This window comes from Chiloscyllium plagiosum, chromosome 28 (assembly GCF_004010195.1).
Source record: "Chiloscyllium plagiosum isolate BGI_BamShark_2017 chromosome 28, ASM401019v2, whole genome shotgun sequence".
Classification (NCBI taxonomy): domain Eukaryota; kingdom Metazoa; phylum Chordata; class Chondrichthyes; order Orectolobiformes; family Hemiscylliidae; genus Chiloscyllium; species Chiloscyllium plagiosum.
Window position 1 is genome coordinate 5,208,797 of NC_057737.1, and position 17,400 is coordinate 5,226,196.

The 17,400-nt window shown below is 40.7% G+C and overlaps 1 protein-coding gene across 3 annotated transcripts in view; it reads right to left on the reverse strand.

Annotated features, from left to right (window-relative positions):
• med13a (mediator complex subunit 13a) overlaps positions 1–17,400 on the reverse strand; it is a 217,668-nt gene that overhangs the window by 96,143 nt on the left and 104,125 nt on the right. For all 3 annotated transcript variants that reach the window (XM_043718104.1, XM_043718103.1, XM_043718105.1), the window contains exons 7-9: positions 14,157–14,360; positions 9,288–9,447; positions 3,859–3,963 (exon numbers count right to left, since the gene is read on the reverse strand). In XM_043718104.1, coding sequence (XP_043574039.1) covers positions 3,859–3,963; positions 9,288–9,447; positions 14,157–14,360 — 469 coding nt within the window. The remainder of the gene's footprint in view (positions 1–3,858; positions 3,964–9,287; positions 9,448–14,156; positions 14,361–17,400) is intronic.

The following is a 17,400-nucleotide window of genomic DNA, read 5'->3' on the forward strand; positions in this document are numbered from 1 at the left end:
CAGTTCTGTATCCAAATGGCTAGTTCTCCCTGTATTCCGTGAGATCTAACCTTGCTAATCAGTCTCCCATGGGGAACCTTGTTGAACGCATTACTGAAGTCCATATAGACCACATCTACTGCTCTGCCCTCATCAATCCTCTTTGTTACTTCCTCAAAAAACTCAATCAAGTTTGAGAGACATGATTTCCCACGCACAAAGCCATGTTGACTATCCCGAATCAGTCCTTGCCTTTCCAAATACATGTACACCCTGTCCCTCAGGATTCCCTCCAAAAACATGTCCAACACGGAGGTCAGGCTCACCGGGCTATAGTTCCCTGGCTTGTCTTTACCACCCTTCTTAAACAATGCCACCACATTTGCCAACCTCCAGTCTTCTGGCACCTCACCTGTGACTATCGATGATACAAATATCTCAGCAAGATCCCAGCAATCACTTCTCTAGCTTCCCACAAAGTTCTTGGGTACACCTGATCAGGTCCTGGGGACTTATCCACCTTTAACCATTTCAAGACATCCAGCACTTCCTCCTCTGTAATCTGGACATTTTGCAAGAAGTCACCATCTATTTCCCTACAGTCTTATCTTCCATATCCTTTCCCACAGTAGATACTGATGCAAAATATTCATTTAGTATCTCCCCCATTTTCTGTGGCTCCACACAAAGGCCACCTTGCTGATCTTTGAGGGGCCCTATTCTCTCCCTTGTTACCCTTTTGTCCTTAATATATTTGTAAAAACCCTTTGGATTCTCCTTAATTCTATTTGCCAAAGCTATCTCATGTCCCTGTTTTGCCCTCCTGATTTCCCTCTTAAGTATACTCCTACTTCCTTTATACTCTAAGGATTCACTCGATCTATCCTACCTATACCTGACATATGCTTCTTTCTTTTTCTTAACCAAACCCTCAATTTCTTTAGTCATCCAGCATTCCCTATACCTACCAGCCTTCCCTTTCACCGTGACAGGAATATACTTTCCCTGGATTCTTATTATCTCAGTTCTGAAGGCTTCCCATTTTCCAGCCGCCCCCTTACCTGTGAACATCTGCCTCCAATCAGCTTTCGTAAGTTCTTGCCTAATACCGTCAAAATTGGCTTCTCCAATTTAGAACTTCAACGTTTAGATCTGGTCTATCCTTTTCCACCACTATTTTAAAACGAGTAGAATTATGGTCGCTGGCCCCAAAGTGCTCCCCCACTGACACCTCAATCACCTTCTCTGCCTTTTTTCCCCCAAGAGGTCGTCAAGTTTTGCACCTTCTCTAGTAGGTGCATCCACATACTGAATCAGAAATTTGTCTTGTACGCACTTAACAAATTCTTCTCCATCTAAACCTTTAACACTATGGCAGTCCCAGTCGATGTTTGGAAAGTTAAAATCCCCTACCATAACTACCCTATTATTCTTACAGATAGCTGAGATCTCCTTACGAGTTTGTTTCTCAATTTTCCTCTGACTACTAGGGGGTCTATAATACAATCCCAATAAGGTGATCATCTCTTTCTTATTTCTCAGTTCCACCCACGTAACTTCCCTGGATGTATTTCCAGGAATATCCTCCCTCAGCACAGCTGTAATGCTATCCCTTATCAAAAATGCCACTCTCCCTCCTCTCTTGCCTCCATTTCTATCCTTCCTGTAGCATTTGTATCCTGGAACATTAAGCTGCCAGTCCTGCCCATCCCTGAGCCATGTTCCTAACCATGCCGAGTTCATCTGCCTTCCGCGTTAGGCCCCTTGCAATGAAATACAGGAAGATTAATTTATTAGTACTACCTTGTCCCTGCCTGCCCTGACTGTTTGACTCACTTCTGTTCTCAACTGTACCAGTCTCAGAATGATCTCTTTCCTCACTATGTCCCTGGGTCCCACCCCCCACCTTACTAGTTTAAATCCTCCCAAGCAGTTCTAGCAAATTTCCCTGCCAGTATATTAGTCCCCTTCCAACTTAGGTGCAATTCGTCCTTGTACAAGTCACTTCTACCCCAAAAGAGATTCCAATGATCCAAAAATGTGAATCCTTCTCCCATACACCCAGCTCCTCAGCTATGCATTCATCTGCTCTATCCTCCTATTCCTGCCCTCACTCGCTCGTAGCACTGGGAGTAATCCAGATATTACTACCCTCGAGGACCTCCTTTTTAAATTTCCACCTAACTCTGTAATCTCCCTTCAGAGTCTCAACCTTTTCCCTTCCAATGTTGTTGGTTCCAATGTGGACAATGACCTCCTGCTGGCCCCTATCCCTCGTGAGAGCATTCTGCACCCTCCGAGACATCCTTGATCCTGGCACTAGGGAAACAACACACCATTCTGCTTTTTCTCTGCTGGCCACAGAAACATCTGTCTGTACTTCGGACTACAGAATCCCCTAACACAATTGATCTCCTGGAAGCCGACGTACCCCTGTTACATTAGAGCCAGTCTCAATACCAGAAACTTGGCTGTTCGTGCTACGTTCGGCTGAGAATCCATCACCCCCTACATTTTCCAAAACAGCATACCTGTTTGAAATGAGTATATCCACAAAAGACTCCTGCACTAGCTGCCTACCTCTCTTACCCTTCCTGGAGTTAACCCATCTATGTGACTGTATCTGAGACTTTCCCCCCTGCCTATAACTGCCATTCATCACATACTGTTGCTGTTGCAAATTCCTCATCGCTTCTATCTGAATCTCCAACCGATCCACTCAATCTGATAAGATTTGCATTCAACAGCATTTACGGCTGATATAATCCCCAGTAACCCTTAAACTCCAACAAGAATTGCATCATTAATGAAAGCCTTCAGTTTTGTGGAGACTGTCCTTCACGTCGAGAAAAAGTTAAGAGAAAATTTGATGTTAATGCTATGTGCATACTCAAAATTTGTTACATGCATTCTTAAACATCAGATTTATACAAATAGAGGCATGTGTATCACAACCAATTTTATCTCCCAACCTCTGACCTTATCCTCAGTCAGAAATAGTTATTTTGCCCTTCTAATTAATTTTTGCTTTTCCCATGCTTCCTTCACACTGCCTCAAAACAAGAGGAGTCAGATAGACCATAAGATACTAAGATAAGGAAAATTTGCAAGACAAATGAACTTCCATGAAAACAAAATCAGGCATATCTCGTTTTCTCAATATAAGCCTTCACCCTGTAAGGCCGGAGACTCATTTGTCCATACATGTTACAGCAGTTCCCATACCTGTAAACGAGTACTTGCTGACTGATAAATGGTTGTCTAGTTTTACTTTTTGAAGTAGAAGATACAACATAATTAAAAAATCAGAAAAGCAACAAATGATGGCACAGAGAAATTGAAAAGAACACAGTAGGATGAGGAAAAACAAGGCAGGTTTAAAGAAAAAATATACACAAGAGAAGCAAATGCTCATGAGCAATTGCACAGGAGACCGACTAGTTTAAGTACATTCAAAACACTCAAATAAGTGCACAATTTAACAGCAACGCTGACTACTATTCTTAAAATATTCTTGATCAACTTTTTCAATTCAAAGTTCAGATCCCTTTCAGGGGCCATGACAGACTTCATGCCTACTCAGCCTTCAACCCTATTGTCAAACTGAATTAAGATATTTAAATAACAAAAGTTATGACTAAATGTTTAATTTAAGCCAGGGAAGATTCTGAATTGGAAAGCAGAACTGACCAATGGTTGAAAAAGCTAAGCGCAGTGGATAAACCTACAACTCAATTTATCAGCAACCCCAGTCCACAATAGCATCTGCCATGGCCCATTTAGTTCTCACTTTAATAATTAATTTTGTCCCTAAGCAGCAACTAATGGATTACATTCAAACAAAAAATTCAAAAATTACATCTGATAAAAGTACACTACCTTGAACAGTTGCAATTCACCCTATGCGTAGCTTCAATAAAATCCCAAGATGCCTCTTTGCCAGATGAATCATCTTCACAGCCATTCACACTAGAGTACTTTCGTCTGGAATTGATCATATTTGAATTAAGTTTGATATCGATCAATGTTTTGTTCAAAACCACCCCATAATAAGCAACATCACATTGTTTTTACAAACCAACCTGAGTAGCAGTTGAGACAGACAGTCAGAATACAGATAACCAGCAGCCTGGGAATTCTACATTTGTCATCGTTGTGAAGTTGATATTTTACATGTGAGATATTTTACAAATGTGATATGAGTATCTATCTTCTTTTAAAAATAATCAGGTGGCAAAAAAAAGTAACAATATCAGCCTCTAATGGTGCACAGTAAAAGCCCATACCAGAAAGGAAATTTATACAAAATTAATGATGATGTACCTTAATCCACAGTATCCACTGGCCAGAGGGCCATAAGACCAAAAGAAATAGGAACAGGAGTAGGTCGTTAGGTCCCTTGAGCCTGTTCCACCATTCAATAGGATCATGGCTGATCTAATGTTCCTTACATCCACTTCCTTGCACTTTCCCTGTAATCCATGATTCTCCTCCCAATCAAAAATCAATCCCTGCCTTAAATATACACAGACACACTGCCCCCACAGCTCTCTGTAGCAAGGAGTTCCAAAGATTCAATCCTCAAAAGAAATTCCTCCTCATCTCAGTGTAAATTGGTGCTCCTTTGCTTTGATACTATGCCCTCTGGTCCTAGACACTCCAATGAGGGGCAACATGGCCTCAGCATTTACCCTGTCAAGACTCTTAAGAATCCAATATGTCTCAGTGAGATCACCTCTCATTCTTCTAAACTCCAACATTTAGTCTTTGCTCATAAGATAATTCCTCTATAGGATAAAGATCATCCTAGTGAACGTTCTCTGTACTGCCTCCAATAAAATAATATATTTTCTTAAGGGGAGCAAAATTGCTCACAGTACTCCAGATGGGATCTCACCAACACCTTGTACTGTTGCAAAAAGACTTCCCTCTTATCTTATCTTCCAACTCCCATTAGCCTTCCTGATAACCAGCTGCAACTGTATACTAGTTTTCCATGCCTGATTCACAAGTACCCCCCAAATGCCTTTGTGTTGGAGATTTCTGCAGCTTTTCTCTATTTAAATAATACTGTTCCTGTCTGTCCCTTCCAAACTGAACAACTTCACATTTTCTCACAGTAAAACTCAATTTGCCCAAATTTTGCACACTCATTTTACCTATTAATAGATCTCTAAAAACCGTGTATCCCTTTTGGAACTTGCCCACCTAGTTTTGTGCCATCTGCAAATCTGATTATAGTACACTTGCTTTCTTCTACCAAGTCATTAATATACATTGAAACAACTGCGGACCTGAAAACCACTTATCCCCATTCCCTGTTTTCTGCTAATTAGCCAATTCTCTATCCACGTCAATGTGCTACCAGAAAACAGAGGAGAACCACCTACAAAACATATTCAAGAAAAACTGATACTCAAAAAAATACAGTCCGCAGATTCCTCAAGAACAAACCACGACAAGCAGACCAAACACAGCCAGAAACCCTAACCACCTTACCATACACCAAAGAAGTTTCAGAAAAGACAGCCAGACTACTAAGACCCCTCGGAATCCTAGTAGCACACAAACCCAACACTCTCAAACAAAAACTAAAACTTACAAGACCCAGTACATCCCATGGACAAAACCAACGTCATCTACAAAATTCCATGCAAGGACTGCCACAAACACTTCGTAGGACAAACAGGAAGAAAGTTAGCCACCAGGATACACAAACACCAGTTAGCCACAAAAAGACACGACCCTCTCTCTCCCTCGTAGCCCTACACACAGAGGAAAAAAAAAACCACCATTTCGACTGGGACAACACATCTATCCTGGGACAGGCTAAGCAAAGACATGCCAGAGAATTCCTAGAGGCCTGGCACTCCAACCACAACGCCATAAACAAACACACAGATCTAGATACCATCTATCAACCCCTCAGAAAACGAACAGGAAATGACATCACCACAAACCCCAGGAACCCCATCCAGGACAAACATATAAATAGAAAGCAGGAGACAACAGCTTCGCTTCACTTGGAGGTCGCCACTGATGATGTTAACTAGCCAAGTAATGAAATGTCTGGATATCAAACCTACAGCTCAGCGAGCAAACCTACACCCTAAAAAACACAAATATATGAACAAGGAACAAGAGTAAGCCACTGAGGCCTTCAAGCCTGCTCCACCATTCAATAAGAGCTTAGCTGGTCTGATTTTAACCAAGTGTGGGGCACTGGAAAAGCAAAGCAGCTCAGGCAGCATCTGAATGGCAGGAGAATCGATGTTTCGTGCAAAAACCCTTCAACAGGCTTTTGACCGAAACATCAATTCTCCTGCTCTTCGGCTGAAGCCTGACCTGCTGTACTTTTCCAGCACCACACTCTCGACTCTGAGCTCCAAAGTTTACTGTCCTCACTTTCTCCTGATCTGATTTTAACCTCAACTCTACATTCCCGGATACCCCCAATAATCTTTCATCCCTTTGATAATCAAGAATTCATATACTTCTGCCTTAAAAATATCCATTACTTTTTGAAGATGGGAATTCCAAAGATACTCAACCCTCAGAAATAATATATGCTCGTCGGTTTTGTATGGACAATTGCATAAGAGGAAACAGCCTTTCCACATATGCCTGATCAAATCACCTCAGGATCTTGTATGCTTCAATCAAGTCACTGCAAACTCTTCTAGATGACAGAGAATACAGGCCTACACTGTATAACCTTTCCTCGTATAAGAATCTGCTCATTCCAGGTCTTAATCTCGGAAAATTAACACATTAACATCCTAAACTACAGTGACCAGTAATAAAAATATTCCAGCCGCAGTCGCACCAGTGCACTGTAAAACTGAATAATAACTTCTATTCTTGCATTTAATCCATCTTGCAATAAAACATAACATTCTAATAGGTTTGCTGATTACTTGTTCTACCTGCATTCTACCATCTGCGATTCATGCTCTCAATCTGACCGCAAGCCTTGATAGTGTTTGCGGATTAGATGGGACCCAGATTATATCACTTCAAGAAAACTGCAAGGTGCTTACATTTGAAGAGAAAGGTAGTATCTATGTACTGACAGTGGATAGACTATAAATGGAGAGGTTTGCTCAGTTGGCTGTGTGATTGGTTTGTGATACAGATGGACCTCAGCAGAGGGGTGCACTTCCTATTCCAGCTGAGATTACCACAAAGGCCCTGCCTTCTCAACATCACCTGAGAAGTTTTTTGAAATTCATTCATGAGATGAGCATATCACAGGATAGGCCACCATTTATTGCCCATACCTAATTGGCCAGTTATGCAACAACCATATTGTAATGGGTCTGGAGTGACATGTAGGCCAGCACAGGTCAGGATGGTAGCTTCCTTTTTTAAAAAGGACATTAGTGAACTAGGTGTTTCTTGCCCGGAAAACGAACATTCGAATTTTATTGAATTCAAATTCCATCTGCCATGGCAGGATTTGAACCTTCGTCCCCACAACATGACTTTGGTCTCTGGATTAATAGTCCTGTGACAAAACCACGACGCATTCACTTCCCCTTAATTGTGCGATCTTGTAAGCCTCCAGTTAAACTCACCACCAGTGACGGCTCTCTGCGGAAAGTGCATCCAATGGGACAATGTGGAATTTTCAATTGTAAATCTCCAGATGCATTTACAATATTAGGTTATAAACAGCCATGCTTTAAACTGTTCACTTATTTCCAAGACTAAAAAAAAACTAGGATTTTCCTTATTCATTCATGGGGCATGGCTTTGCTGGTTAGCCCAGCATTTATTGCCTATCCCCAATTGCCTTCCAGAAGGCGCGAGAGAGTTTGCTTTACCAACTATATTGTACAGCAACAATCCTGATGGGCAGGGAGGGAGTTTCAGGATTTTGATATGTATCACAGACAAGATGGTAAGTGGTTTGGAGGGGAATGTGCAGGTGGTGGTGTTTGTAAACATTTACTGCACTTGTTCTTCTAGATGGTGCTTATATAAAAGAAAAATGCTGGAGAAACTCAGGTCTGGCAGCACCTGGGAGAGAGGAGAATCAATGCTTAGAGTCTGATATGACTTTTCTTCAAAACTAAAAAGGTGTTAGAAAATTTTGTGGAGGATGCAAAGGTCATGCTCTGAAGTTGTGGAATTCAATACCAAATCCTAGCAACTATAAGGCATATAAGTAGTAAGTAGCTTCTATCAGAAGCTTACTTGTGCTTACTTGAAAAACTGTGGCAGGCACAGGACAGAAATATTTGCATGGGAGCACAAGGGTTTACTGAAATGGCAAAGAACTGGAGGGTTAGAGTCATTGATTAGAAAATTGGAGTGCTCTGGACGGTTGTCCCCAGACTCTGATGTCGGATGCCAGGACAGTGAATAAATTTAAGATTTTTAATTCACTGGATTGAAGGGTTATGGCAAATGAGAAGTAAAGTAGAGATGAGGCAGTAATGTGTTCAGCCATAATCATATTGAATGGCAGAACAGGCTCAAGGGACAAATTGCATACCCCTAGTTCTTTTGTTTCTGTCACCACAGATGCCGTTAGATGGTGCAGCCTGCATTTAGATTACACGTACCAAATTCATGATGAGTTATATGGGTTAGAACAGCTAGCTGCTGCTCAAGGAAGAATCTATGGGGAGGAAAACAGAATGCTCTATTTTGTGGCTTAAAGTTCAAGTTATCTATAAAGGCAGTGTTTTAGTCTTTACTACAACAAATCTTAGCATGTGAAATCTTGTCAGGTCATCCTTTCTGCTATTCCTTGAAAGTTTGATTTTATTTATTAAAACTTTAGTGGTCTCTAGGGAGATCATAAAGAAATGTAAGCTTAATAGTGCTACGATTCAATTACTGAGGAAAGAATTGAGTCTTTTAAGTTTATAAATCTTAGTTCTGGAATCCTCAAATTTATAAAATGAAACCTGTAAACAATAAAAACATTCTATTATATCCAAATCTTGAACACACATTCCTCAATCAGCACATAATCTACACATTCCTCTTGCCCATTCCTTGTCTATTGAAATATAAGCCTGGCACCATACATGGCCCAAAATAAATGTTGCTCTTATTCCTGCACCATGCAACTATTATCCCAGCTTCCCCAACAAGGTAAACAGAAAACAAAGGAATACTTATGACTAATATATTTATTTAGACTTAAGCTGTGATTACTGATTGTACCCTAATAGCCCTTTTCTGCTGGTTTCAAGAAAAACTGGGGATGGTGGTAAATAAATAGAGAAATCTAGGATTGCTCACTCTCCCATATCCCCAAATCTGCCAAATATCAGTTATACAAAAATACTCACTTTTTCTGGGTTTTGTTGAGATTGCACTCCTGCCACACCTTTTCTACCACTTGATTGGCTAACTTTCTTGGAATCTTTCCACCATGCCCTGAATTTTCCATATTAAGTACCTCACACATTGAAGGAAGCTTCGCCCACTTCTGGGTGGCCTGTATTTCAGCTGGAAAGGAAACAAAATTGTACTTCATAACATTTTCTGTTAAAAATCTTTACTTGATGATAAGTTGTATAAATATATGAAAGTATAACAATACAGTGGGGTTATGATGATCTTGATTACAGTACTCAGAAGGCTGGCAAAATAAATCTTTAAAAGATACTTGGGGCTATCTTCCCCCACACAAAAAAAGCTTTTCAAATAATTTGTAATAAAACATTTCAAAATAGTGCAAATTTGGAATTACATGAAGTGCAGGTCAGTTTCTTACAGTATAGTGAATGAGGTGCCTCAATACATGTGCAATTATAGGAGACAGTAAGGTCCGTTACAACATCAGAGTCCAGAAAGTCAAAACACATTATAACCAGACTGCGTTATTACCGACCATCAATCCGCTCATTTCTGGTCAAATGCAGCCAGATTAAAATCAAAAATATTCTAATAAATATAAAGGAAAATACTTGTTTATTATAATTTTAAATACTGTTGTTGAATTGCTGTTAGCAATTGGGACACTGAGTGACACCATCAATTTCACTGCATTCCTACAGGATTGTCATGATGTTAAAAGAGAAAACTTTTGAAGGAAGATATTGAGTAAAGTCCACAAATTTGGACTATCTGCACACCACCTTATATCTGGGCTTTAACTAATATTATTCGTACAGCTATTTTTGTCGATTTTCCCCACAAAACAAAAGCTTAAATTATGACGCACCTATTCGGGAACCATGAGATTGTCAACATATAATCCAATTTGTGTTATTACGATGCAAGTTCACAATATGTTATTACCATTTAAAAATTGACTTCTGAAGTGGACAGAACCATTTATAGCTTCAACTCTGATCTGTAATTTTTATTCTACCCTATTAAAGCAGCATGTTTTAATGTTGAGTTCTGATCGTGGCCCCATGGTACCTGAAGGTTTGCTTATATGTATCCAAATGAAGTTTTTTTAAATTCTTGAGGTGATTAGTTCAGTGCATTAGAGGGGAAAGTTGTAAAACCTTGTCATATAACACAGGTAGAGAGTACATTTCTCTTTAGATGGTGACATCTTGCAAAATGTCCAGATTACAGAGGAGGAAGTGCTGGATGCCTTGAAACGGGTAAAGGTTGATATTTCCCCAGGACCTGATCAGATGTACCCAAGAACTCTGTGGGAAGTTAGAGAAGTGATTGCTAGGCCTCTTGCTGAGATATTTATATCATTGATAGTCACAGGTGAGGTGCCAGAAGACTGGAGGTTGGCTAACGTGGTGGCACTGTTTAAGAAGGGTGGTAAGGACAAGCCAGGAAACTATAGCCCAGTGAGCCTGACCTCGGTGGTGGGCAAGTTGTTGGAGGGAATCCTGAGGGAAAGGATGTACATGTATTTAGAAACGCAAGGACTGGTTAGGGATAGTCAACATGGCTTTGCGTGTGAGAAATCACATCTCACAAACTTGATTGAATATTCTGAAGAAGTAACAAAGAGGATTGATGAGGGCAGAGTAGTAGATGTGATCTATATGGACCTCAGTAAGGCGTTCGTCAAGGTTCCCCGTGGGAGACTGATTAGCAAGGTTAGATCTCACGGAATACAGGGAGAACTAGTTATTTGGATACAGAACTGGCTCAAAGGTAGAAGACAGATGGTGGTGGTGGAGGGTTGTTTTTCAGACTGGAGGCCTGTGACCAGTGGAGTGCTGCAAGGATTGGTGCTGGGTCCTCTACTTTTTGTCATTTACATAAATGATTTGGATGTGAGCATAAGAGATACCTTTAGTGAGTTTGCAGATGACACCAAAATTCGAGGTGTAGTGGACAGTGAAGAGGGTTAACTCAGATTACAACAGGATCTGGACCAGATGGGCCAATGGGCTGAGAAGTGGCAGATGGAGTTGAATTCAGATAAATGCGAGGTGCTGCATTTTGGGAAAGCAAATCTTAACAAAACTTATACACTTAATGGTAAGGTCCTAGGGAGTGTTGCTGAACAAAGAGACCTTGGAGTGCAGGTTCATAGCTCCTTGAAAGTGGAGTCGCAGGTAAATAGGACAGTGAAGGTGGCGTTCGGTATGCTTTCCTTTATTGGTCAGAGTATTGAGTACAGGAGTTAGGAGGTCATGTTGCAGCTACAGGACATTGGTTAGGCCACTGTTGGAATATTGTGTGCATTTCTGGTCTCCTTCCTATCGGAAAGATGTTGTGAAACTTGAAAGGGTTCAGAAAAGATTTACAAGGATATTGCCAGGGTTGGAGGATTTGAGCTATAGGGAGAGGCTGAACAGGCTGGGGCTATTTTCCCTGGAGTGGAGGAGGTGGTTGAGGAGTGATCTGATAGAGGTTTACAAAATTATGAGGGGCACAGATAGAGTAAATAGGCAAAGTATTTTCCCTGGGGTCAGGGAGTCCAGAACTAGACGGCATAGGTTTAGGGCGAGAGGGGAAAGATATAAAGGAGATCTAAGGGGCAACCTTTTCACGCAGAGGGTGGTACGTGTATGGAATGAGCTGCCAGAGGATGTAATGGAGGCTGATGGAGTTGCAACATTTAAGAGGCATTTGGATGGATATATGAACAGGAAGGGTTTGGAGGGATACGGGCCAGGTAGGACTAGATTGACTTGGGATATCTGGTCGGCATGGACGGGTTAGACCGAAGGGTGTGTTTCCATGCTGTACATCTCTATGACTCTATTTGGAGACAGTGCCTGTTTAATCACTGTAAACAAAAGACACGATCACTGCTGGAAACACGTCTTTAATGTAATGTTTCTATCGGGACCTTAAGCTCTCCTTCGGATAATCGGATTTTCGGATAATTGGTATTCGGATAATCGAGAGTCCTCTGCACTGATTTCAAAGTTGTAGCAGTGAGGCATTCTACTAAATGACTGGGAGTTTGTTCAGGGCACATTCTAACTGGGTACACCATCTGTTTTGAACAAAGCCTTTAAATGACATTACATCAGTACCACTCCCTAATGGATGGGATTAGAGTGATTTTTCTGCACAAACTTCTTCCGTGAGGGACTGGCAGTATGGCCTGGCCCAATTGAACAGCATGGTGGCTCACAGTGCCAGGGACCTATGTTGGTTTCCAGTCACTCTCCTGTGACTGTGAGTTTGCACATTCACCCACGTCTGCATGGGTTTCCCCCGGGTGCTTCAATTTCCTCCCATAGTTCAAAGATATGCAGGTTAGGTGGATTGGCCATAGGAAATGCAGGATTAGAGGGTTGGATCTGGATGGGGCGTTCTTTGGAGGGTTGCTGTGAACCTGATGGGCCAAACGGCCTGCTTCCACTGTAGGGATTCTAGAAATCTATGATTCTATATCTGAATGGAGGATTCCATGGCAGTGTGGTCAGACCCATCCTTTGCAACACCAGAAACAGATAGAACCATATAACACAGCACCTCATGTTTAGGCAAAATGGTTCTGCACAGCTTATTGTAGTTGCACTTAAAAGGGGTCATCCACCTTTTACTAGAGATTCACACACAGTTCCCTTGCGAAACTGGTCTTCTTTTTAATCACCAGATTGAATGGAAGATAGTGCAAAAGATAGCCACACTGCAGTTGCAGCATTTGAACTACACTTATGCCTCTTACAGGAGCATTGAGAGTGTCTCACACCTGATGACCAAGTGAATCAAAATATATTTGAAACAATACAATTTAGATTATACCATCTGACATTTCTATTTTCCCCTCACAGCAGATCACTTCACACCTATCCATGTTAAACTGCTTCAGCCTGAATAAAACTATTTTTCTGGAATATGGGAGAAAGCCAAGTATGAGGTTAAATTAGACAGTCCTCTAAAATAAACTACATAAGCATAATTGTACAAATGGCCATTCTGTGCTGAATGATTCTATATCAATCAGGTGACTGGAAACAGTTTCATTTCAAGCAAAAGAAGCTGCAGAGCCCAAGGCTAGAACAAACAAAATATAATGCCAGCACTCAATCATGGCTCAAAAAGTAATATTTAAGTAACTAACTGGATCATAACATTAATTAAAGTGTGCTGAGTAAATCAATACCATATGTCATAGAATCACAGATGTACAGCACAGAAAAATACTCTTTGGTCCAACTCATCCATGCTGACCAAATATCCCAACCCAATCTAGTCCCACCTGCCAGCACCTATCCCATATCCTTCCAAACCCTTCCTATTCATATACCCATACAGATGCCTTTGAGGCATTGCAATTTTACTAGTCTCCACCACTTCCTCTGGCAGCCCATTCCACACATGCACCACCCCCTGCGTGAAAAAGTTGCCCCTTAGTACTCTTTTATATCTTTCCCCATTCAACCTAAGCATATGCCTTCTAGTTCTAGACTTCCCCAACCCAGGGAAAAGACCTTGTCTGTTTACCCTATCCATGCCCCTCATAATTTTTTAAACCTCTATAAGGTCACCCCTCAGCCTCTAGCGCTCCAGGGAAAATAGCCCTAGCCTATTCAACCTCTCCCTATAACGAAATCCTCCAATTCTGGCAACATTCTTGAAAGGGTTCAGAAAAGATTTACAAGTTTCACAATATCCTTCCGATACAAAGGAGAGTCTTTCAAAATTTAAGTGGCAATATACACACAAAATTGTTGCAAAGGCACAAAATGTCAGATGTTACAAATCCGTTAGAAAAAGAAGAAAAACGTATCTGTTATTATTAATGGGGTGCAACAAACAAGTCTTATTACCTGTTTCAGCTTCTTCTGGTGATGTGGGTGGAGTCAAGGTCACAGAGGAAATGGCTGGATCCCTTATTGGGGGAGGCACTTGGTGGACACTTGCGTATGCAGTTGTACAATGTGTCGTCCCAGTGGAGCTGCTCAAGATGCCAGTGGCAACATCAGGCTGAGGCACCAGAACAAAGCATGCTGGGTACACCATTCGCACACCAGCTATTAGCAAAATATAACAGACATTAACAAAAAGCACCTTTGATAAAGATACTAGATAGTATGTCTGATATAAACTGATATTACTAAGGATGACAAAATATTGACAAGAATACACAAAAAGGGAACACTTCATCCCAAATTGTCTCAACAGCTGAAAGCAAATGGAGCACATACAGGACAGGGGAAGCAAATATGAAATACAAACCCATTTAAGCACAGAAGACAGACTTTATTTTGGGAGGATGACCTTGAGGGCGAGAAGACGACAGTATAATGAAAGGTTCACATGCAGCTTTCTGCTCCTGAAAGCATCAGCTCTGAAGGCTTTGTTGCTTGCATGATGCCAAGGCCGAGGAACTCAGCATTGCATGGGAAAGAAATTTGAACTGGGAGGTGAAGGATCCATTTGTCATGGTCCACATGGGTATCCACAACATAGGCAGAACTAGGAAGGAGGTCCTACTTCAGGATCATCAGCAACTAGGAATAGATTTAAAAGCAGACGTTCAAAAGGTAATATTCTCTGGGTTATTATTTGCCCTGCATCAGGTTAGGTAAGTTTAGATTTGAATGCATAACTCAAAGATTAATGTGAAGAAATGTGTCACTAGCACTCCGACTGGGGAAGCTAAAGATACACCAAAGGGATGTTTTTAACTTGAACAATGTCAGGTGAGTCATACGCGTCAGACAGCAGAATGGGCTTTAAACTAAATGGTGAAGAAGGGATGGTGACAGAGGAAATATTTCAAATCAATAGAGAAACAGAAAAACAATGAGATAATTAAGCAGGACAGCAACTTGATTAATGATAATCAGAATGCAACAGGAAAGGACAGAGTATACAAATTTTAAAGAGTGCACCAACATGGATCGTCAGGAATTGTAAAAATGGCAAAAAGACAGAAATAAAAGCTCTGCATCTATATGCAGCATTTGTAATGAAATGGATAAACTGTTCGAATAGATTAGAAATAATCATGGATGACCAGATAACCATTAGAGAGACATGGGCACAGGTTGTCTAATGCTAGGACCTGAATATGGAAATACACTTCCCATTTTGAAAAGTTACAAAGCTCAGAAAAGGTGGTGGCACAGCTTTGATAATTAAGGGTTCCAACTGTACAGTTTTGAGAGATAGCCTTCACTGAAAACAGCAAACTCTAATCCATTTGAGTTAATAAATAGGAAATTAAAAGGGTATTGGGTAGAAGTGATATTATAAACCTAACAGTAAATACAATATTGGACAGACTGTACAGAAATAAATGGAGTATGCAGAAAAGTCTCAATTATGGGGCGATTTCAATCTGCATGTAGACTAAAAATCAGATTAGCGACGGTAACCTGGAAAATGAGTTCACACAGTGTCGTCAGGATAATTTCTGAGAGCAGTACATTTCAGAGCCAAGAACAGAAAATCTTTGACTATTTAAATGGGAAAACTTAAATGGTACAGAAGGAGCAGTGTCCACTGCACACAAATTGCATAAAGTTAGTATGCAGGTACAGCAAGTAATTAGAAAGGTAAAACGGAATGTTGACATTTAAAGCAAGGGAATGGAATATAAAAAATAGCAATGTTTTACTGCAGCTGGAATATTGCATACACTTTTAGTCTCCTTATTTGAAATAAAGCAATTATTTTTTAAGCAGTTTATAGAAGTGTCACTCAACTCACTCCTGGCAAGAACTGTTTATCTTATGGAGAAAAGTTGAATGGGTTGGGCCTAAACCCATTGGAGATTAGAAGAATGAGAGATGATCTCATTGGAAGATTGATGATCCTGTGGAGACTTAATAGGGTAGATACCGGGAGAATATTTCCTTGTGAGGAATACTTAAACTCTAGGACAAATAAGAGGTCCCCCTTTTAGGACTCAGTTGTTAATATGTGGAATAAAAACTAAATGCCTTTAAGCAGCTTAGCAGGTCTGTCAGCATCGGTAAACTGTTATCTTTACATTTCTCTCACAAACATTCTTGTAGCATAGATCATGAAAACGTGCCTTTTAAAGAAACATCGATTCACCAATTTAATTTTTTGGTTTAGAAATATTTTCAATATGACTCTGCTAGAAGTGGAGAACAATGACTTCAGGTTTGTCCCTGCAGTGTCTGTACTTTATTTTTCATGTTTAGGCTTTCAGTCAAAGCCTACCTTTATTCAATTGTTAACATCAACACTGGATCTATACTCTGTTCTCTCTACAACCCTCTTCAGCACTCTTGCACAATAACACACCTGATCTTGAATCTTATTTGCCCATTAATCTTTCACTGACAATCCCTGCTGTTTGATTTGCCTCAACCCCCTTTTCAATTTATCAAACATATCCAGCTCTTCAGTTCCAAAGATATATTGAATTCAAAACATTTTTCTCTCCAGATGCTGATAGACCTGCCAAGTTTCTCCACATTTTGCTTTTAATTCAGAACTTCAGCACCTGCCACATTTCGCTTGCTTTGATATGTTGTTCTGCTATTCAGTTATGGCTGATAGGTTTCTCAACCACACTCTTTTGTCTTCTCTTTGAAACGCTCGATTCTCCCCACACTTACTAATCAAGAACCTATCTCTGTCTTAAATACTGTCAAAGACTTGGCCTCCATAGTCCTCTGCAGCAATGAATATCACAGATTAGTCAGCCTCTGGTTGAAGAAATTCCTCCTCATCTCAAATCTAAAGGGGTTTCCCTTCACTGTGAGGCTGTGCACTCAGGTTCTAGTCTCTCCTACAAGGAGGGAGATCTTCTCCACATCCACTCTATCCAGGCCTCTCAATATTCTCTAAGTTACAATCAGATTCCACTTCATCTTTCTAAACTCCATTAAGTACAGATGCAGAGTTCTCAAACACTCCTCATATGACAAGACCTGCACCCATAGGATAATTCTTGTAAGCCTCTTCTGGACCCCCCTCCAATGCCAGTACATCCTTCCTTAGATATGGGGCCCAAACCCCCCTCAATATTCCAAATGTGGTCTGACCAGAGGCTTACATAGCCTCAAGCAGCACATCCCTGCTCTTGTATTC